General features: G+C 41.3%; 1 protein-coding gene across 1 annotated transcript; it reads left to right on the forward strand.

Moving 5' to 3' along the window:
• The first annotated feature begins 561 nt into the window (after nucleotides 1-561).
• On the forward strand, nucleotides 562-21,871 carry LOC139568324 (myosin heavy chain, fast skeletal muscle-like). The gene is made up of 41 exons (XM_071390084.1): nucleotides 562-637; nucleotides 1,057-1,102; nucleotides 1,236-1,463; nucleotides 1,798-1,944; nucleotides 2,155-2,311; nucleotides 3,240-3,267; nucleotides 3,527-3,635; nucleotides 3,800-3,892; nucleotides 4,067-4,127; nucleotides 4,285-4,383; nucleotides 4,720-4,823; nucleotides 5,436-5,574; nucleotides 9,117-9,235; nucleotides 9,404-9,553; nucleotides 9,648-9,818; nucleotides 10,047-10,350; nucleotides 10,707-10,771; nucleotides 10,865-10,952; nucleotides 11,051-11,168; nucleotides 11,289-11,412; nucleotides 12,480-12,616; nucleotides 13,076-13,331; nucleotides 13,569-13,811; nucleotides 14,126-14,302; nucleotides 14,396-14,541; nucleotides 14,721-14,811; nucleotides 15,116-15,505; nucleotides 15,627-15,753; nucleotides 15,941-16,059; nucleotides 16,236-16,432; nucleotides 16,570-16,753; nucleotides 16,864-17,029; nucleotides 17,344-17,468; nucleotides 17,630-17,938; nucleotides 18,160-18,363; nucleotides 18,521-18,646; nucleotides 18,785-18,955; nucleotides 20,450-20,554; nucleotides 20,654-20,749; nucleotides 20,987-21,118; nucleotides 21,738-21,871. Exons 3-41 carry the CDS (start codon nucleotides 1,248-1,250, stop codon nucleotides 21,756-21,758), a joined length of 5,814 nt encoding a protein of 1,937 aa, XP_071246185.1. The 5' UTR covers nucleotides 562-637; nucleotides 1,057-1,102; nucleotides 1,236-1,247; the 3' UTR covers nucleotides 21,759-21,871.
• Nucleotides 21,872-23,499: the final 1,628 nt, after the last annotated feature.

Below are 23,499 nucleotides of genomic sequence, written 5' to 3' on the forward strand. Positions count from 1 at the left end.
AGTTTTATGAGCTGGAATTAAAAGCCTAAATGTTTCCGTTCTAGCTTTTAAATCTTAATTTAATATGGTTCCACCAGGGTGATAAATCAAACTGAGCAAAGCACGAGGTAACGGCCAACTCCGTCACAAGCATGAGGTGAGGAGACAGTTCAGATGTGTTTACAAGCTAAATCATATAAATAATAGGTGAACATATATATAAAGTTGTTGATGAGGATTAATGCGACTTAAATGGAACTAAATAAGGTCAGATTAGATTTAATGAAAACTATTTTAGTTGTAGTGGGGCAACATGGATTCCACTACAGTATTTGAGGGTCAGTGGTAGTAACATTGGAATCAATTAGATTAATCAAACTTTTGATATTGTCATAACTATTAGTAATGAAATCTCTCATTTATGTTAATTCACTGAAATTCAATTCGGAGACAAACATTAAAAAGTAATGTAATGGGAGTGTGGCGCTCCTGGAAGTGGGAGGTGCTAGTGATACACAGAAATAAACACCTCTCTCATCCAATTCATTTCCTTTCCCAGAGTGGGACATAATTAACTTTTGCTTGGTTAGCACTTCCAACCAGATATAAGGAGGCTGAGGCCCCAGCATCCATGAGTCAGATACCTTTTTCCTCTGTGGTAAGACCTCTCCACCTCCTTAGATTTTTAAATGTGTCTCATCCTTGCACTCAGCATCTGAGGCAGTAGCTAACTGCACTATTTGAATTGAGTTCTGTAAGATTTTACAATATTAAATCAAGTGGCATTAAAAGTAATTTTGTTATTATTATGTTTTACTTAAAATCTGTAACTTTCATTTACAGTACAAAGTGGTGCTCCTGCACTTGAAAGGGTGTTCTAGAATGTAACAGGGTTTTCAGGGGTATTTATTTGAATTCCTAACAGAATGTGTGGATGTGTAGTAAATGAAAGTTACCAGTTGCACCTGTAGTTGAATTTGACATGTAATGATTGAGTTAAATGTTTTCTAGCCCTTCCGGGTCTAAATGATAAGGCTTTAGACTTGTGGGTTTTCACAACACTCTCATGTTTCACAGGGTCCTCCAAGAAGTACACATTCATCTGTAGGAAGGGGAAAAGAAGGTGAGACATGGTTCCAGTCTTCACATAAAAAGTGATGAGAATATTTTGTGAGAGATATCGCTCACCTATCTCTATTGACTGGGGAGGAAGCACCACAGAGTCAATAATGTTTCTTGTTTCATCTCTTTCCTAGTTATCCGTCACCATGAGTACGGACGCTGAGATGCAAGTCTACGGCAAGGCTGCCATATACCTCCGTAAATCTGAGAAGGAGAGGATGGAGGCACAAGCCATGCCCTTTGATTCAAAGAACTCCTGCTATGTGACAGACAAGGTGGAGCTGTACCTTAAGGGTTTAGTCACTGCCAGGGCCGACGGGAAGTGTACTGTGACAGTTACCAAACCTGACGGCAGTAAGGAGGTAAGTCTGATCTGAAAACTATTCAAGTTCAAGTTTGCGCAATCACTCTAATTCTTGAAAAGTCAACTAAATGCAAAAACAAACTTCCAATGTTTTTTGTAAGCAGAATATAATCTTCAAAGACATCAATTTTATTGCTGCAATTTATAAATTATATGGAATTTCTCATGTTGACTAGTCAAGAATCACCAGTTATGTCAGTGGGTGATAACAAAGTAGTTGGATTAATGTGGATATGCATTTTTTAAATGATTAAACTTGTATTTAATGAGCAAAAAGCATTCAGTCATGTCCAGTTTGATCTGTGTGTAATCTAGATTTCTGACTGTTTCAGGAAGGAAAAGAGTTCAAAGATGCAGACATCTATGAGATGAACCCCCCTAAGTACGACAAGATTGAGGACATGGCCATGATGACCTACCTGAATGAAGCCTCTGTGTTGTATAACCTCAAAGAGCGTTATGCAGCATGGATGATCTACGTAAGAAACCTGCACATACAAACACACACATACATGAACGTAATAAATACACACATACATTACTACACATAAATGAAAGGTAGAAACCAAAACATATCAATACAGTAGACCCACATCACTAAACCAAAGTACACCCACATCCTCACATAAATCCAGGTAAAAGTACATCTGACTTTACTAATCCACAAATGTAATTATGCTTTCATCCAGACCTACTCTGGGCTCTTCTGTGCCACGGTGAACCCCTACAAGTGGCTCCCTGTGTACGACGAAGAGGTTGTCAACGCCTACAGAGGGAAGAAGAGAGTGGAGGCTCCACCCCATATCTTCTCCGTCTCTGACAACGCCTTTCAGTTCATGATGATTGGTACGATATCTCATGGATGGATGGATGGATCAATCAATCACATTTATTTATAAAGCCCTTTATACATAAGCAGATATCACAAAGTGCTTATACAGAAACCCAGTCTAAAACCCTAGACACCAAGCAATGCAGACCCTAAGAAAAAACCTAGAGAGGAACCATGCTCTGAGGTGTGGCCAGTCCTCTTCTGGCTGGAGATTATAGGAGTATATGGCCATTAAGGCCATACAAGATGTTCAAACGTTCATAGATGACATGCAGGGTCAAATAATTATCACAGTGGCTGTAGAGTGTGCAATAGTTCAGCACCTCAGGAGTAAATGTCAGTTGGCTTTTCATAGCCGAACATTCAGAGGTCGAGACAGCAGGTGCTGTAGAGAGAGAGAGAGAGAGAGAGAGAGAGAGAGAGAGAGATAGGGAGTCAAAAAACAGCAGGTAGCACATCCGGTGAACAGATCAGGGTTCCATAGCCGCAGGCAGAACAGTTGAAACTGGAGCAGCAGCACGGCCAGGTGGACTGGGGACAGCAAGGAGTCATCAAGTCAGGTAGTCCTGTGGCATGGTCCTAGGGCTCTGGTCCTCAGAGATAGAGATAGAGAAAACTTAAGTTCACACAGGACACCAGCTAAGACAGGAGAATTTCACCGGACTTAAAGGTCGACCGGACTTAAGTGCATATAGATATCAAAGTCCATAAGTGCTAATGGATGGATGGATGGATGGACGGATGGATGGATAGTTGGGTGTAAAATCAAATCAAATCAAATTCAAATATGCTTTAGAGTTTTCTCGTCTAGGTTAGAACAGTTTGCTGGGAATGTCTGATTTCAGTATCCATGAATGGAAAATGTTCCAAAATAAAATTCATGATTATACGAATGTACCCATAATGTTGCAGTATGATATGCAATGTGTTTTTTGGTTCCAGATAAGGAGAACCAGTCCGTCCTGATTACGTAAGTTGTTTACTAAAATGTCACTTGAGAAAGTGTTCCTATTGTAATAAGTTGGGTCACTTGGTGTGATGAAATACATGACATTATGAATGGATTAGAGCATTAGGCTATGTGTAATAATGAGTCGATGAAAGGGAATATTTGTTAATGATTTACTTATGTTAGAAAACAAGTATTTTTCAATGCTATTTCTTGGTGAAAGCCAATCTGACACTCAAACATGTACCTAAAACCCCTCTTTCTCTGTCATATAAACCAGTGGAGAATCCGGTGCAGGAAAGACTGTCAACACCAAGCGTGTCATCCAGTACTTTGCCACCATTGCAGTGTCTGGTGGCAAGAAGGAAGCAGACCCCAACAAAATGCAGGTAGGTTGTGCTTATGTTTGCCTTTTTAACACATTTCAGTTTGGTTTTCTGAGCAAACTTTTTTTCCAGCTGTGAATCATGTTTCAAGAAATTTGTTCAAGTCAGAGAAAAACAAACTTGAACACTTTTCCCGTTTCTGAGCAACTTGTGTTTGTCTCAATCAGGGGTCTCTTGAGGATCAGATCATTGCAGCTAACCCTCTGCTGGAGTCTTACGGTAATGCCAAGACAGTGAGGAACGACAACTCGTCTCGCTTTGTAAGTATGAGGGGCATACTGTGGAAGTTACCTTATATTAGAAAAATGTATTTCAGTAGTTCCCTATTGTTATATCAATAGATGTCCAACAAACTGTAACATTTAAAGGTGTCTATCAAAGTAAAATGTTTATTTATTTGTTGACCTATTCCTAACCCCCATGCTCTACTACAGGGTAAATTCATCAGGATTCACTTCCAGGCTGGTAAACTGGCTAAAGCTGACATTGAGACATGTGAGTTGGTTTTGATTGTTTCTCAATGCTTTCCTAAATTCACACAGATCATTTTTTGTAGATCATATCATCAAATTTGATTTCATCTTGTTTTCTCTCTCTCTCTCTCTCTCTCTCTCTCTCTTTGTGTCACTCGCGCTCTCTCTTTCACCCTCAGACCTGCTGGAGAAGTCCAGAGTGTCCTTCCAGCTGCCCGATGAGAGAGGCTACCACATCTTCTTCCAGATGATGACAGGCCACAAACCTGAGCTAGTTGGTACGACAAAGTAGAGGTTCAGGGGAAATTATTCCCACCCCCATCCGTGGAACTTGTTAAAAATATTAATAGTCCACACTAATAATACTATTACAATGAGTACATCCAAGGTAACAAGGCATCTAGACATTTGGAAAGTCTTTGGGAAAAATCTATCAAGTAATGCACTGTGATGCACTAGTCCACAAGTCTCAGTCTCCTCTTTTGATGCTATTCATTATATACTACATGTATCCTTGAGACCATCTATTGAGTAAAGGAGGGAGAGATACTGTAAAGGTAGGACAGCAGAATTCTAAGAGATTTAACTGACAAGCTGTTCTCCGTTGTCCACAGAATTGGCGCTCCTCACCACCAACCCCTACGACTTCCCCATGTGCAGCCAGGGTCAGATCGCTGTGGCCAGCATTAATGACAATGACGAGCTGGATGCCACAGATGTGAGTCAAACAAAGGGTTAACCAAACTATAGATATATAATGGGTAGGACCATCATACACACTGAACGCACTGTCACTTAGTGGCAGCTGGGAACTTTCATGTATTTTTTGTTTGATTCAAAATGCCTTGTGTTAGTTAAGTGTAACGGATGTGAAATGGCTAGCTAGTTAGCGGGTACGCGCTAATAGCGTTTCAATCAGTTACGTCACTTGCTCTGAAACCTAGAAGTAGTGTTGCCCCTTGCTCTGCAAGGGCCGCGGCCTTTGTGGAGCGATGGGTAACGATGCTTCGTGGGCGACCGTTGTTGATGTGTGCAGAAGGTCCCTGGTTCACGCCCGTGTCGGGGCGAGGGGACGGTTTAAAGTTATACTGTTACATAAGCATGAACATAAAGGAACTTTTCATGCCTTCACACTTCGCCTTGAGGCACATACATTTAAGACATCCACAAGAGAGCGCCACTAAGTGCCCTGTGGAACTGTGTAAAACTCATTTTGTGCTGCCGTCTACTAATGTGTTGGCCAAGAGTCAAATCTATCCATCCCATTCGTTCTGGAGTGAGCACAGAACTGTAGCGTAACGTCACTGTTGTACTTCTTCCTTATTGCCAGGATGCCATTACCATCCTGGGCTTCACTAATGAGGAGAAGCTTGGCATCTACAAGCTGACAGGAGCTGTAGTGCACCATGGCAACATGAAATTCAAGCAGAAGCAGCGTGAGGAGCAGGCCGAGCCAGACGGCACAGAGGGTGAGTCCCACTCATAGATATACAATATGTAGAACATTAGTCCCATTCCCAGTCCCAAACATAGAAATAGAACACCTAAGACAGACAGTGCCACATGAAAGTGTAATGGAAATTCTCCACTAAGGATACTCCTCTTGGTTCCCGGAGCAATGTTCTAGGCGTACTGCCAAATTGCTTATACAGTGATAGTGAGTACAATCAGTCACTCGCATGAACCCAACAGAATTGGTAATAAGAAGAAGCATTTTAAGAAAAAGCTGCATTGATCTGAAAACACACAAACATAAAATGTTCCATCACATTCCCTCCTTTTATCACTTCCGTTATAATTATTGTAACATGTTAAGGTGAGCATTAGATTATGGCTTAAACTAGCAAAGGAGGTTCTATCAAAATACTTCTATAAAAGTAAGTGAAATCAACACATAAAATGACACTTTATCCTTTCAAACCCTTCATTCTGGGTTGTACAATCTAACTAATAACTTATCCTTATTCCAATGGTCTAACACTTGTAAAGCCATTGTAGTAGAATGGTTTAACTTAAGACCTTCCTTTCATACAGGTACACACATGCTTCATTACATAAGTTCATTTATGGAAACATCATAAGCGGCAGGGGACTTTCTCTTCAACCTTCTGGTTCCTAAGAGACTTGAAAAGAAAAACGGAATATGACCAGTGTTAGTAATACGTTAAACTATGCATGATCATATATGGCAAAAATCCCAACGTTTGATAACATGATGATTCCCACTCTCCCCTAGCCTGACTCTATACCTGATAACATGATGATTCCCACTCTCCCCTAGCCTGACTCTATACCTGATAACATGATGATTCCCACTCTCCCCTAGCCTGACTCTATACCTGATAACATGATGATTCCCACTCTCCCCTAGCCTGACTCTATACCTGATAACATGATGATTCCCACTCTCCCCTAGCCTGACTCTATACCTGATAACATGATGATTCCCACTCTCCCCTAGCCTGACTCTATACCTGATAACATGATGATTCCCACTCTCCCCTAGCCTGACTCTATACCTGATAACATGATGATTCCCACTCTCCCCTAGCCTGACTCTATACCTGATAACATGATGATTCCCACTCTCCCCTAGCCTGACTCTATACCTGATAACATGATGATTCCCACTCTCCCCTAGCCTGCCTGACTCTATACCTTTAGGATACTGTTCTGCTGGGGTCCATAAAAACATGAAGGCTCTAAAAACACCAACTCATGCTTTCACCAAGGTTTCCTCATCAGGCAACAGGAGAGGTGTTCCCACGTCATGTCATCCTCACTTCGCCTCTATTTCTCATGCTTATATGCAGTCAACAAGTATAGATATTGTTTTCCCAAGTATAAGGATTGTTTTCCCAAACAAGCCCTCTCCCCTTCTGAGTCTAGGATGTACAATGAATCTCTGTGGCTAGGCAGGTGGTGTCTCCCAGTCTTCATATCAGTCAGGAGAAGCCTTCAGATTAGGAAGTCCACATTCTTGCAGCCTGCCTCAGTCCTTTGTTAATTACCCAGACTCATACACAAACAGCTATTTGAGAATAAGCAATTTATATAATGATGTAAAACAGTGAAGCTATAAGAAAGTTTTATACGCCAATAGTTCACACTCTATATAGTTAGCTCTACGATATGACTCCTATCTCACTCTTGTGGAAATATTCTGTCTCAGAGACAGGCCCCTTTGTACTTTGCCACCGGCCACAAATACAGTTGCACATAGATCATTCCATCTGACCCATAACATATGAATTACTGCTACTAGGCCACTTTAAGAAACATACTAAAACGTGGTCAAGTCAAATAATTAGTCCCTCATCTGGAACAGTGATCACTCACATGTTCCACACCACCTTGAATACATATTGCCTTGAACAGGGAAGATAAAGAATACATGTTTAATCATTTTCTCTCCTTCTCGACTTTCCGAATCATACTTTAAACTACTGATAAATGATCCCATGCTTCTTGAATCTATGACTTTAATTTAAGACTCACACACCGACACTGGCAGAATGTTCATCTAAAGACAGGGGTGTATACATGTACTACATGTCAACATATAGTATATTCATCTGATATTTCTAGCATTAACTTTGTCCTTGTCTTATACTGTCGCCAGTGGCATGTTAGTGACACATCAGTATCTCAATTTCTAGTCCAAATTACTAAATAACATTTCAAAGTGTGCAGACCCCCACAATCAACCTAATACCCCCAAATAAACAATTTTGGACCATCCTAAATCAGTTACGGTAACGGTCGACCACCCCTCCCCCTCCCAGCACTCATTCTTCTGGCGTCTCTTTGTTTTCTTCTTAAGATAGCGTTGCAGTTCATCCTCACAATGGTACACATGGAACTCATGCCTGTCAATGTGGATGGCCCTTGATAATGTCCCGATTTCAATATCCCCAAGCAGACGAAACTCTCACCTGAGCCGCCGCCACCACCCTTTGTGGTCCATTCTGTCTTATCCGTTTTCCGGCCAGTCCACAAGCAGCATGAGATACGTTTGGAGGGGTTAAGGATCACACTGTTCTCGGTGGAATGATCCCTTCCATGCATCTAGATACCATCTGTGGTCACATTCACCATAACCTCGAGAGAGAGAGGACAGACCAGAACAACAGTTTAGGCTATTTCTGATTCAGGAAATCCAGAATAACTTTTCACTGTATGACAAATTATTACATTCCCAATATTCTTAATTCTAATTTCTAAGGCAAATATCAAAGAGAATCACAACTGTTCAAACCATTTCAAATGTCAAAGAGAATCACAACTGTTTGCAAATTGGCTTATACTCCCCTATCATGTTGGCAACCTCATGGCAGAGTTACAGGGTCAGGGAGTCAGAGAACAGCAGACCCAATCTGGTGAGATGTGTATTGAAGCCAAACAACAACAGCAATACACTACTTACTAGCATTTACCAGCATTTACATATTATACTGAAATCTCACCCAGTGTCTCTAGCCTTTGAGTGATTAGGCCTCACCAGAAAGTCAGAGCAAAGGTCATTCAACACCATTAAGTGAGTGTTCTTTCCCCTTTCAGAGTAACATGAGTTATCAGTTTCCTTCAACTAGGACATCTTTCCAGTAGGAAATCCTTCTCAATCACTACTGCTAATGCACGTGGATCACTCTCAAACAATGTTCTGCTTTTACCCCTATTGTAAGGTTGAGAAACATGCAAAACAAACATGATAACTTTCTCCTTATTGGAAGGCATTGTTTTCATTTTAGTCTAACAATGTTACTCTTAATAAAGGATAAAGGATTCATTTACATTGGGTGTTCGTCTTAAGTGGAGAAATTACATTACAAAAGTCATGCAGGAGAGTTTTTGGAAACCAAATTCCAAACTCCCGAAATGATTTGAAATGATGAATATGGGAGAAAATCAAAACCAAACTCACAAAGTTATCCAAACTATTTTGTCAGTGTGAAATCAGAAACAAGTGATCTTGTGTCCCTGAGTCTGTTGTTGTTGGTTCTCTCTCCAGTGGCTGATAAAATCGCCTACCTGCTGGGCCTGAACTCAGCTGAGATGTTGAAAGCTCTGTGCTACCCCAGAGTGAAAGTCGGCAACGAGTATGTGACCAAGGGACAGACTGTGGCTCAGGTAAGACTGCAAAACACAGCATCTACCAATTTCTGAGCACTGGAATTATTTTGGGGACGAGTGCATTGCTTTTTTAAAATAGTGATGTTGTTTATCCCAAGGTCTTATCACCTTATCACCAGACACGGTCAATATCTCATGTATTAATTTGAGGTATTATCATTGCAGGTTAATAACTCAGTCAGTGCTCTGGCCAAGTCCATCTATGAGAGGATGTTCTTGTGGATGGTCATCCGTATCAATGAGATGTTGGACACCAAGAATCCAAGGCAGTTCTATATCGGTGTGCTTGACATTGCCGGGTTTGAGATCTTTGATGTGAGTATGAGACCAGAACAAGACACTTAGTTGTGATTGAGAGGGATTACAACCTTGTATGATGAAATGATCCCTTTTAAAACTCCATCAACAGTACAACAGCATGGAGCAGCTGTGCATCAACTTCACCAATGAGAAACTGCAACAGTTTTTCAACCACACCATGTTCGTCCTGGAGCAAGAGGAGTACAAGAAGGAGGGAATCGTCTGGGCCTTCATTGACTTCGGCATGGACTTGGCTGCCTGCATTGAGCTTATTGAGAAGGTAAGCTGTCTGTGAGGATTGTAATGGACTGCAAAAGCAAAGATCATAGTGAGCCCTGTGTGAGATATTATCACAGTGGTACAACGTATCTGACTGTTGAGAACTCAATATGTTTCCTATTATGTTCCCCGAAATGAATGTAATCCGCAAATAGAATGTTTACTAAAGGAATGAATGTTATCCTAAACGGAAATATCACTAATTTGATATACATCTCTTTTCGTAAAGCCATTAGGCATCTTCTCCATCCTTGAAGAGGAGTGCATGTTCCCCAAGTCTTCAGACACTACCTTCAAGGACAAGCTGTACGCCCAGCATCTTGGTAAAACAAAGGCGTTTGAGAAGCCCAAGCCTGCCAAAGGCAAGGCAGAGGCCCACTTCTCCCTGGTGCACTACGCCGGAACTGTGGACTACAACATCACTGGCTGGCTGGAGAAGAACAAGGACCCCTTGAACGACTCAGTTTGTCAACTGTACGGGAAGTCAGGAGTCAAAATTTTGGCTGCCCTGTATCCCCCTCCCCCTCCTGAGGGTAAGACTAGCATCATGTCACAACATTTAATTAAATACTAGTTACAAGTCAGACCCAAATGTTCTTTGGTCTTTCAATGTATCACAATTTCTCAACGTTTATTACTAGGTTGATTTACTCATAGACTTGGTTAATTTAATCATGCAGTAGGTCTTATTTAACACAATCTCATTGGCAGCATTTGCCTCTAGATACATGTGAAGTTAACCAGAGATTCTCTGGTTTATAATTAGTGTGCTTGCTGAAGACAAGACCACTCTAAATTTCTTACATACTCTTATTAATATTCTATTTATTCCACCCGCTCTAGGAAATGTACTTTTGTAGTTATCTTTTACTTTTCCCCATTTTAACAGATAAAGCCAAGAAAGGAGGCAAGAAGAAGGGTGGTTCCATGCAGACTGTGTCCTCCCAGTTCAGGGTGAGCTTTTGAAATGTGTATATTCAGTCCTTTAAAATGTGCATTGATTATCGTAAATTATTTCTGAGAAAATGGTTTGTAACCCTCTTACAGGAGAACTTACATAAGCTGATGACCAACTTGAGGAGCACTCATCCTCACTTTGTGCGCTGCCTGATCCCCAACGAGTCAAAGACTCCAGGTACAAGAATATCTTATCAGTACACTATCAGTGACTTTAACAATCCCAATCTTTAACCTGTTTATGAGTATTAAAAGAGACTTGTTTTGTTTTACCAGGTCTGATGGAGAACTTCCTGGTTATCCACCAGCTCAGGTGTAATGGTGTACTGGAGGGTATCAGGATCTGCAGAAAGGGCTTCCCCAGCAGAATCATCTATGCTGACTTCAAACAAAGGTATACACACACAAACACAAATGCACAAAGGTTTTCCCAGCATCAGAATAGTCTTACCTTTTACGAAATATAACCAACATATTACAACTTGACATACTTTAAAAATGTCTCCTCATTCAGGTACAAAGTACTGAATGCCAGTGTCATCCCTGAGGGCCAGTTCATGGACAACAAGAAGGCTTCTGAGAAGCTGCTTGGGTCCATTGATGTGAATCACGAGGATTACAAGTTTGGACACACCAAGGTCAGTCAAATGCCCCCAGCAAAAGCTGACATCAAAACACAACTTGAATAATAATTTAAACCTGTACCATATAAAATCTCTCCAGTTGATCTATCCATCCTTTTGTTCTTTCTTCTTCATTTAACTAATGGAAAAGGTGGAAAAACATTGTACTGTTTTTTTCTTCAGTCATTCATCACAAGTATAGACGAGAAACTAAACTCATTACCATGTGCATTGTGTTAGAGTGGTATGGCTGCAGTTATCTGTATCTGTGTACATTATTAATCTACAACTGTACAATAACTAACAACTTAGAAACAACCTATCCAATGGTATGTTTGAGTTAGGAAGGATGCCTATATCTTAGTATTGCCTGGGTGTATTGATACACCATCCAAAGTGTAATCAATAACTTCACCCTGCTCAAAGGATTAGTCAATGTGTTTTTTTACCCATCTACCAATAGGTGCCTTTCTTTGCGAGTCAAGGGGAAAAGCTCCCTGGTCATTGTGGTTGAATCTGTGTTTGAAATTTACTGCTCGACTGACGGACCTTACAGATAATTGTATGTGTGGTATAGAGATGAGCTAGTCATTAAAAATCATGTTAAACACTATTATTGCACACGGAGTGAGTCCATGCAACTTATTGTGAGACTTGTTAAGCACATTTTTACTCCTGAACTTATTTAGGCTTGCCATAACAAAGGGGTTGAATACTTATTGACCCAAGATATTTCAGCTTTTCATTTCAAATTAATTAATTTGTAAAGAATGTGTCTAAAAACATAATTCCACTTTGACATTATGGGGTATTGTGTGTAGGCCAGTGACACAACATCTCAATGTAATCCATTTTAAATTCAGGCTGGAAAAAGTTGAGGGCTGTGAATACTTTCTGAAGGCTCTGTACAACAGTACAATAACTTACAACTTAGAAAACAACGTATCACATGGTTTGTTTGTAACCGTTGCAAAGTTAATGTTGTTTAAATCAATCTAGTGGTGTTGTTCCCCTCTTTTGATTCAACCCTTTCTATCTGTCACCATCTGTGGTTCCATTGACAATGTTAACCTGTGTCTCAGGTGTTCTTCAAAGCCGGTCTGCTGGGTGTCCTGGAGGAGATGAGAGATGAGAAGCTGGCCTCTCTAGTCGGCATGGTCCAGGCTCTCAGCCGTGGATTCCTCATGAGGAGAGAGTTTAGCAAGATGATGGAGAGGAGGTGAGGAATAGCAGACATCTTGGCAAAGCTTTCTGTCAACCACCTGTATCTAATGCATTATGATTACATACTGTATATGCTGTGAGTTGTTCAGAATGAGAAAGTACATCTTATAATGGTCTACTAAAGCTTTTGGGTTCATTCATTTAGTCCAGAAATGGATGTAGCAACTAAGGATTCTAGCTTTATAGCTGCAGTTTGGGATTGGGCTGTTCAACTGTCATTTAAATGTGTGGTATTTACCTTTTAATTCTTGAAGAATATAAAATGCATCATGAGCTTAGCATAACCTGTCAGTCCTTGCATCTAGTCCGCTATCTGTGAATTTAGGAGGGGTTACATTTCCCTAACCCCTTTGCTCAGCTGTAAACAAACAGTGACAGGTGGTTCTGTTTTGTTGTTCATCTAATCCCATCATCTAATCACTCACCATGCCACTCCATCGTTTCTGTCGACCAGAGAATCAATTTACGCCATCCAGTACAACATCCGCTCATTCATGAATGTCAAAACCTGGCCATGGATGAAGTTGTACTTCAAGATCAAGCCCCTGCTGCAGAGCGCTGAGACTGAGAAGGAGCTGGCCAACATGAAGGAGAACTATGAGAAGATGAAGACAGACCTGGCCAAGGCTCTGTCCACAAAGAAGCAAATGGAGGAGAAGTTGGTGGCCCTGACGCAGGAGAAGAATGACCTGTCGCTCCAAGTCGCATCTGTGAGTGAACAACTACCCTCGTATGGCCCCATTTACATACACATGAATAAACACACATACACACACATATGAACACTCTGTAAAGTATGTGGCTAACTCACACATTTTTATTGCCCATGTTATATATTGTATATATTTCATGAATGTCTATTGATTTGCTCTGAACTTTTTGACTAAAGTGTATATTTTGACACAAAAAATTAGGTCGCTGAATTTTTTCTCCTGTTCTGAAACCAGGAAGGAGAGAGTCTGAATGATGCTGAGGAAAGGTGTGAGGGGCTCATCAAGAGCAAGATCCAGCAGGAGGCCAAACTCAAAGAGACGACCGAGAGGCTGGAGGATGAGGAGGAGATCAATGCTGAGTTGACTGCCAAGAAGAGGAAGCTGGAGGATGAGTGCTCTGAACTGAAGAAGGACATTGATGACCTGGAGCTCACCCTGGCCAAAGTGGAGAAGGAGAAGCACGCCACTGAAAACAAGGTCTTGTGTCTTACCATAGACAGTCTAACCAAACAATAATCACCTCAAAACATAGCTTAACAGAAATGGAATTCACGTTGTACAATAGTAGAATTTCAGTTGCGTGGTACTCTCAACATTCATTGCATGTTCTGATCCCCCTCATTTATGTTTTCCATTCAGTACACTGGCGTTGTGAACACTTCCATCTAGTGTTGAATCTATAGTACAGTAAATGTAGATGACTTGTTTTATCTAAATGAAATGAATGCAATATATAACAAACTAAATCTCCCCTTTATGGTGAAGTATAATTATGTTGTGGCCATTTACAGGTTAAAAACCTGACAGAGGAGATGGCGTCTATGGATGAGAGTGTTGCCAAGCTGACCAAGGAGAAGAAAGCCCTCCAAGAGGCCCACCAGCAGACACTGGATGACCTGCAGGCAGAGGAGGACAAAGTCAACACTCTGACCAAGGCCAAGACCAAGCTGGAACAGCAAGTGGACGACGTGAGTGGAGTTTGACATTTTGGCCATGATAGTATGTAAGATGATATCTTCAGTTGTTTAGATTTGAACATTATATGTGTTTTTATCTCATAGCTTGAGGGTTCTCTGGAGCAAGAGAAGAAGCTCCGTATGGACCTTGAGAGATCCAAGAGAAAGCTGGAGGGAGATCTGAAACTGGCCCAGGAGTCCATAATGGACCTGGAGAATGACAAGCAGCAAGCTGATGAGAAAATCAAGAAGTAAACACAAGCAAATGACTACAGTATTACCTGCTATAATGGTTGTTCTTGACAAATTCTTGTAATAAGGAATTAACACTTGAATGGTATTTTTAAAAGCAAAGTAAATGGTATGATTCTCTCCCTTTACACTATCAAACAAAAACTAACTCTGCAATCGGTGTATTTGTGTTTCTTAGGAAGGAGTTTGAGACCACCCAGCTCCTCAGCAAGGTTGAGGATGAGCAGTCTCTGGGAGCTCAGCTGCAGAAGAAGATCAAGGAACTCCAGGTACAGTACAGGATATAAGCTCCAGTACAGAAAAGCACAGACTTTAATCATTTCCTGAAAAACATTGTTCTGGTAGCACACATTTCCCGGTGGCTTCTGATGGCTGAGTAGGTTGGAAGATGGTGGTTCTGAGCATTGTGGTTTTGGTTCCTGCATGGGCCACTGTCTACTGAATATATTAGTGTAACTGGCTTTTTATTAAACACATTTATGCAAAATATACAAACTATTATTATTTTGTGAGGTTCAATTGTTTCAACTGTATTGTAGTGTTCATCCCCCCTGCTCCTGCCCCCTGTTCTAGGCCCGTATTGAGGAGCTGGAGGAGGAAATTGAGGCTGAGCGTGCTGCCAGGGCTAAGGTTGAGAAGCAGAGGGCCGATCTCTCCAGGGAACTTGAGGAGATCAGCGAGAGGCTGGAGGAGGCCGGAGGCGCCACTGCTTCTCAGATTGAGATGAACAAGAAGCGTGAGGCTGAGTTCCAGAAGCTGCGTCGTGATCTTGAAGAGTCCACCCTGCAGCATGAGGCCACAGCCGCCGCTCTGCGCAAGAAGCAGGCCGACAGTGTGGCTGAGCTCGGGGAGCAGATCGACAACCTGCAGCGCGTCAAGCAGAAGCTGGAGAAGGAGAAGAGCGAGTACAAGATGGAGATTGATGACCTCTCTAGCAACATGGAGGCTGTCGCCAAGGCTAAGGTGAGTAGTGATGTTTTGGTCAAGCAGTGTTGAGGAGGGTCAACTACATTACCATTCAAGTAACCTGAAGTTGACAGGAGTCCCATATATAAAGTTATGATGGAACATGTTTCACTAACAGGGCAATCTGGAGAAGATGTGCCGTACTCTTGAGGACCAGCTGAGTGAGCTCAAGACTAAGAATGATGAGAATGTTCGCCAGGTCAACGACATCAGCGGACAGAGAGCCAGACTCCTGACAGAAAATGGTACCATCAGCAATAAACAACAAGCCAATGGTTTCCTTCAGAAAACACAATAACGTGTTGGGGGCTGTATCCACATAGCTTCTACTGTACTATTCCCCACCTAACATTGCCCTACGATACCTCAAAATAAATGTTCAATCTTAGAGAACAGAGACCCTATTAACAAGATGTCCCTCTGTCCCTGCAGGTGAGTTTGGCCGCCAGCTGGAGGAGAAGGAAGCCCTGGTGTCTCAACTGACCAGAGGAAAACAGGCCTTCACCCAGCAGGTGGAGGAGCTGAAGAGGGCGATTGAGGAGGAGGTCAAGGTAAGGGACCCAGAATGGACTCCACGTCCACAGAGTTTAGAGCTATATCTTCATATAGACGGTGACTACGCCACCCTCAGAGAATTCTACTGTCTCTCCACCCTCAGAGACTTTTCCCCATAATTTGTTTGAGCATCTCGCTAATCATTCTTTGTCTTTCTCTTTCTTTCTCACAGGCTAAAAACGCACTGGCCCACGGTGTCCAGTCTGCCCGCCATGACTGTGACCTCCTGAGGGAGCAGTTTGAGGAGGAGCAGGAGGCCAAGGCAGAGCTGCAACGTGGCATGTCCAAGGCCAACAGTGAGGTGGCTCAGTGGAGGACTAAGTATGAAACTGATGCCATCCAGCGTACAGAGGAGCTGGAGGAGGCCAAGTGAGTCGCACACAACAGAAAAACTCAGATATGGTGTGGATGGGTGGTAGGGGGCTCTGAGAAAATGTTACATCAATATGTATTGTTTATCAAAATAAAATAAATACACCATTAAACCACCCTCTGTTGTCCAACAGGAAGAAGCTGGCCCAGCGTCTGCAGGATGCTGAGGAGACCATTGAGGCGACCAACTCCAAGTGCGCCTCCCTGGAGAAGACCAAGCAGAGGCTGCAGGGAGAGGTGGAGGACCTCATGATTGATGTTGAGAGAGCCAACGCATTGGCCGCCAACCTCGACAAGAAGCAGAGGAACTTTGACAAGGTGAAAATGAATAAACCTATATTTTTTATCAATTGTATAATTATTTCTCATTTCTAATTTAAAAACTCTTCATCTATGACTTCTAATGAAAATTCCATGGATTCTCCTAGGTTCTGGCAGAGTGGAAGCAGAAGTATGAGGAGGGCCAGGCTGAGCTGGAAGGAGCTCAGAAGGAGGCTCGCTCTATGAGCACTGAACTCTTCAAGATGAAGAACTCCTACGAGGAGGCTCTGGATCATCTGGAGACTCTGAAGAGAGAGAACAAGAACCTGCAACGTGAGCATTTGGCAGCAGTTCTATTTGGCTCATGTTTGACTAGTGTTTTGAAAATGGAGGGAACTGTAATCATCAACATTAATTTTACAACATTTCAGAATTGTCATATACAGTATAATTTGTAAATATTTTACTTGTAGTTGTTATTCCTTTGAACATTCCAATAAGTGGTCGGCGATTAGATTTGCAAGATCCTATGAAATGCTGTTAATTAATTAACTGTTAATATGATTTCACGTCAAATTCAGCACACTGGAATATCCACTGAAAATCTCCCAAGTGTAAACTGCTCCTGTGTGTGTGTGTGTGTGCAGAGGAGATCTCTGACCTGACTGAGCAGATTGGAGAGACTGGCAAGAGCATCCATGAGCTGGAGAAGGCCAAGAAGACCGTGGAGACAGAGAAGTCTGAGATCCAGACCGCTCTGGAGGAGGCTGAGGTACAAACTACAGCTGTTTGATGGGGAAAGCAGTGTTACACTAGCCAACGCCAGCTACAGTCCAATGATCCTTGTATTGGAGTTTGTTGTAGTCATACATATTTAATTCCTACATACAAATGTATTGAACATGATTTTTCTGACTGCTTCTGTTTGTCCAGGGAACACTGGAGCACGAGGAATCCAAGATTCTGCGTGTGCAGCTGGAGCTGAACCAGATCAAGGGTGAGGTGGACAGGAAGATCGCTGAGAAGGACGAGGAGATGGAGCAGATCAAGAGGAACAGCCAGAGGGTGGTTGACTCCATGCAGAGCACCCTGGACTCTGAGGTCAGGAGCAGGAATGATGCCCTGAGGGTGAAGAAGAAGATGGAGGGAGACCTGAACGAGATGGAGATCCAGCTGAGCCACTCCAACAGGCAGGCCGCTGAGGCCCAGAAACAGCTGAGGAATGTCCAGGGACAGCTCAAGGTAAAGGGACTGGGACAGCAGGCTCAAGAACCTGAACATGGAGAGGGATTTGTTTTGAAATCTGTAGAAAATAATAGAACAGAGGATTTGAATAGAGTGGTTTATGTACTAAAGGTAGCGATACTGGGGAAATTCTTACCAATGAACATTTCTATCACTGATCGATCCTATCACCTCTACTTCCACAAGTCCTAATGAACGTATGTCATTGTGAACCCCAGGATGCCCAATTGCACCTTGACGACGCCGTCCGTGTCGCAGAGGACATGAAGGAGCAGGCAGCCATGGTGGAGCGCAGAAACGGTCTGATGGTGGCTGAAATCGAGGAGCTGAGAGTTGCTCTGGAGCAGACAGAGAGAGGCCGCAAAGTGGCTGAGACTGAGCTGGTAGACGCCAGCGAGCGTGTTGGACTGCTGCACTCCCAGGTATGGGTCAAAATCCATTTCTAATGAAACTCAACCAAGCATACAGTTTAAACACAGCTGGAATTTGACAGTGCTTGCCTTAGATTTTGATAATTTCAGTCATGTGACTTGCAAGTTCTCTTGAGATTCAAACAAATCGTCTTGTTTCCTCCTTCAGAACACCAGCCTTCTGAACACCAAGAAGAAGCTGGAGACTGACCTGGTGCAGGTGCAGGGAGAGGTGGACGACATCGTCCAGGAGGCCAGGAATGCAGAGGAGAAGGCCAAGAAGGCAATCACTGACGTGAGTCCTTGAATTACATCAACTTGATTTGTCCCCAAGTGCCAATGGTAGCAGGGCTGGTTAAGAACAACAAAGATCTCAGAGGGACGTTATGATTTGTGCCAATTGGTGCATAAATGAAACAAACTACTATTCCAGGCGGCCATGATGGCTGAGGAACTGAAGAAGGAGCAGGACACCAGTTCTCACCTGGAGAGGATGAAGAAGAACCTGGAGGTCACAGTCAAGGACCTGCAGCACCGCCTGGATGAGGCTGAGAATCTGGCCATGAAGGGAGGCAAGAAGCAGCTCCAGAAACTGGAGTCCAGGGTGAGTTACCAGCAGGGTGGATTAGGATGGATTGAAAGACTGATTGCTGGAAATGTATTTGATCATATAAAAATACACAGGAGCATTGTTTAGTGACTTGTTCTCGCAATAACCCACCTAGATAAGGGGTTCCCAAACTTCTTTGCATTGGGGACCACCCCTTTTGTGATAGCGAATTCATCAGGGACGCCCTTCATAATATCAAAACACAACTCCTACTTTAAAGTGAGATAAAAATAGCATCCACGCAGATTTCCTATGACTTCCTCAGTGCATGACTGGACTAATCAAGCCTCGGGCCCTGGGACATTTTTAAGTCCCCCCTCTCTGCATCAGAGAGAAAATGTTGCAGTTTTAAAGGTCATTTCCTGTCATTCTACACATTTTGCCGTGGGGCAAAAAGAAAATCTTGCAGTTTTAAAGCTTAAATTACAGTGAATTTATGATCATAACAACAAATTATAATAATTTGACACTTATTTAATGGAGTTGATCCAAGACCTTTAAATAAATTCAAATGTATTCATCTAGTTGCTTCATTCAGGCTTAATTGTCTCAGCAGACTTCATCTAATCTGCCATTTCATTCATAATAATAATAATAATAATTCACAATAAACATCAACACAGAATATAATATACAATCATCGAATTAATGTCGTAGTAATAATTTCTCTCTCTATAGTTGTCTCATTCACTGGCCGTTGCTAGGGAAGCTAGCGTTGCTATGCGGGGCTAGCAGCTAGCAGGCTAAAGGCTGAATTAGCTTGTATGCTAGCGGACTTGAATAAGTTCATAAAACCTGAAAATACAACATAACATCTCAACAAACATATGTACATGCTCCAGAAACATTACCGTCTTGAATATGGTGATTTTACACTCGCTTACCTTCAACGTTTTTTTATAAAAATGTATTTATGTCGGTGCTTCTTTCTTCATGTTGGCTCACTTGGCAAACTACTCTCAACTGCCATGGCGCGAGCTCCATAATGGAAGTAATGTCACAACATTAAAACATGAGAGTGGTAACCTTTAATTGCCGTACTGGTAATGCACCATACACCACTAAACGCATGACAAAATGGTTAAAAAGTCATATTTCAAATACAAGAAGAATTGAGTTGTGAGCTTCCCAGACCCGTTGTTTATCTAAGAGTTAATAACATAAATTGTGGATTAATAATATTACATTGTACTGTATTGCACCCTCTAAACTTTTTCCAAAGATCCCGTGCTTTTTAATCTGTTCTTGCTTGAAATATACATAAACAAATTGAAATGTAAATTCCACTTTGAGAACCACTGACCTAGATAATGAAAAGTTGTTGTTATTATTACAGACCCCTTCAATAAATGTTTTAAAAGAGTACATAGGAACAGATGACAATTGTGCCCCCTTGACTGGGTAGAAGACTATACCTCTTTTACAAATATTTGTTACGTCTGATTTCACGACCTCCAACAAACTCCTACGTTTATTTCTTCCACAAAGGTGCGTGAGCTCGAGACTGAGGTGGAGGCCGAGCAGAGAAGAGGTGTAGACGCGGTCAAGGGAGTCCGCAAGTATGAGCGCAGAGTCAAGGAGCTCACTTACCAGGTAAAAGATAGAGAAAGTGCCTTTACACACTTGACACTAATACAGAAAGGTTTGTGCATAAAACTATTGTGACTTTGATTCTTTGATCTTCTCCCACAGACTGAGGAGGATAAGAAGAACGTTAGCAGACTTCAGGACCTGGTAGATAAGCTGCAGATGAAAGTGAAGGCCTACAAGAGGCATTCTGAGGAAGCGGTGAGTCACAGAGGGCATTCATACATTGCTATCCATATACATTGCTATCCTAAATCTGACAATGCATTTTGTCACTCACTTTCTCTGCTGTATCATCTAGCTCCCTGTATACATTGTTATCCTAAATCTTGTATTTAGTTTTTTAAATACCTTTTAAAAACAGAATATTAATTTGCTACCTGAAGCTTCAAACTTTAAATGCTGATGTTCTGCTCTCCCTCTCTTCTCCTCACCCAGGAGGAAGCAGCCAATAGCCATATGTCTAAGTTCAGGAAGGTTCAGCATGAGCTGGAGGAGGCTGAGGAGCGTGCTGACATCGCTGAGACTCAGGTCAACAAGCTCAGAGCCAAGACACGTGACTCTGGAAAGGTACAGAACTGCTTCTAAACCTGTACCTGACTCATGTTCAGATATGACCACATCAACACCACCTATGATTCAGTCTTCTCAGAGGTCAATACAGACCTTTTACACTCAACTGTATTTATGATCTCTAAGAAGCACATTTCAGGTAAGGCTAAAAAAAGGAAGGTTAGATCTATCCATATATTTATCATGTTCATTATTATTACTGATCCAATCTCTTCTATCCATATATTTATCATGTTCATTATTATTACTGATACATTATATTCTATCCATATATTTATCATGTTCATTATTATTACTGATACATTATATTCTATCCATATATTTATCATGTTCATTATTATTACTGATACATTATATTCTATCCATATATTTATCATGTTCATTGTTATTACTGATCCATTATATTCTATCCATATATTTATCATGTTCATTATTATTACTGATCCATTATATTCTATCCATATATTTATCATGTTCATTATTATTACTGATCCATTATATTCTATCCATATATTTATCATGTTCATTATTATTACTGATCCATTATATTCTATCCATATATTTATCATGTTCATTATTATTACTGATCCATTATATTATTTATTTCTTCTTACAGGGAAAAGAAGCTGCTGAATAAACAAGACCAAAGTATTGAAGATCAAAGTCTTACCATTTTCCTGTGTTGCATAAAATATGTTTTTTCATGGTGAAATGTTGAGCATTGATTAAAAACATGTAGGCCTACATACACTTCCTTTGTGACTGTGGACTTATTACTCAGCAAACAGCTTTTTCATACCATAAAATATATTGTTCTTTAATTAAAGGAGCAACTTGTGATTCCAACAACAACAAAGCGTTCACATCAGCTGAGGGATTAGAATGGGGACATGTAACCACTCAAATGCATAGACTGAGCTATGGATGTAAGGACTGACCAGCTAAACATCAAAATTGTAGTTTTAACCATTTACATTAAGCAGAATTGGACTATATGGACAGGCCCACATGTAAATGTTTCTAAAATAAAAAGATATGAGAAGAATATGCATAACCATGGTAGCAATTGAAAGGGATCACTTTGAAGATTTTTAAAAATATTTTTTAAGTGACTGAATTTTTGTATTAGAATTTTGTAACAGATTGTGCACACATTAATTTGTTGTGGAAACACTATGTAAACATAAGTGGAGATTTTAGTTCTGGGTTAACCAATATTATGTAAACCAGAGGAGGCTAGTGGGAGGAGCTAAAGGGCAACGGGCTCATTGTAATGGCTGGAATGGAATTAATGGAACAGCGTCAAACATGTTGTTTCCATAGGTTTGATACCGTTCCATTCATTCCATTCTAGCCATTACGATGAGCCTGTCCTCCTATAGCTCCTCATCCCTGGAAAATGTCACTTTCATAGGGTATAGAATAGTCTGATTATGCTGCGTTCAAAACAACTGGGAACTCGAAAATCTCCGACTTCGGTGCATTCAAGACAACTGGGAACTAGTTCAGGCTGGGAAAAATCGGTCTGAACATCCAACTCAGAATTCCAAGGCGGAAACTCTGGCATCTTTCTAGAGATCCGCCTTTCCGACATGAAGATCACTGACGTCATGATTTGACCTAGTTTTTTTTTTTCAAGTTCCCAGTTGAAAGCACCATAAGTCCTCAAGAAATCATGAAAATAAAACAATTAGCTATCTCATTAATCCTAATTTATTTGATTGAAGAACACTAGTCTTAAAGTCACTTGATGATAACTTAACTATACATGGACAACATTTTCACTAAATAAACTTCATAACTGCTCTTCTCTGTACAATATAATTCATCTGTCAAGTGAAACAAAGCTTCAAACCATGTTTAAGTGAACCAAAATCCAGAAAATGGAAGGTGAAGTCACTTCCTGACACGGTAGACTCCTCCTCCTCACCATTCTATCATCCTTGCATTCTGTCATTCAGGGACGACTGATACTACACCAGTCATGTGTGATTTCCACACCTAAACATTTTGTGGAACACTTCCTGTATCATTTTCATTGACACAATGAGACCACTCTTGAGCTGTGTAGCGAAGTCAGACTGTATCTGGGGAGGGGTGGTTTCACGTGGAGTGATGATGTTGACGCTGGCCACACAGAGGCCATACACAGGCATTTCCACTTTGTCTTTAGTGTTTAACCGCTGCTCTTCAAAACAGAAACACTGGGAGGGGGAAAGAGATGTGCTTATTAAACATCAGAGAAAACAGACTCAATATTTGCAAGTCGCTCTGGATAAGAGCGTCTGCTAAATGACTTAAATGTAAATGTAAATGTATTGATCACATCTTTACTAAAAATTGTATCGTTGAGAGGGATGTGGCAAAAGGAATGGCAA

This window comes from Salvelinus alpinus, chromosome 2 (assembly GCF_045679555.1).
Source record: "Salvelinus alpinus chromosome 2, SLU_Salpinus.1, whole genome shotgun sequence".
NCBI classification, from domain to species: domain Eukaryota; kingdom Metazoa; phylum Chordata; class Actinopteri; order Salmoniformes; family Salmonidae; genus Salvelinus; species Salvelinus alpinus.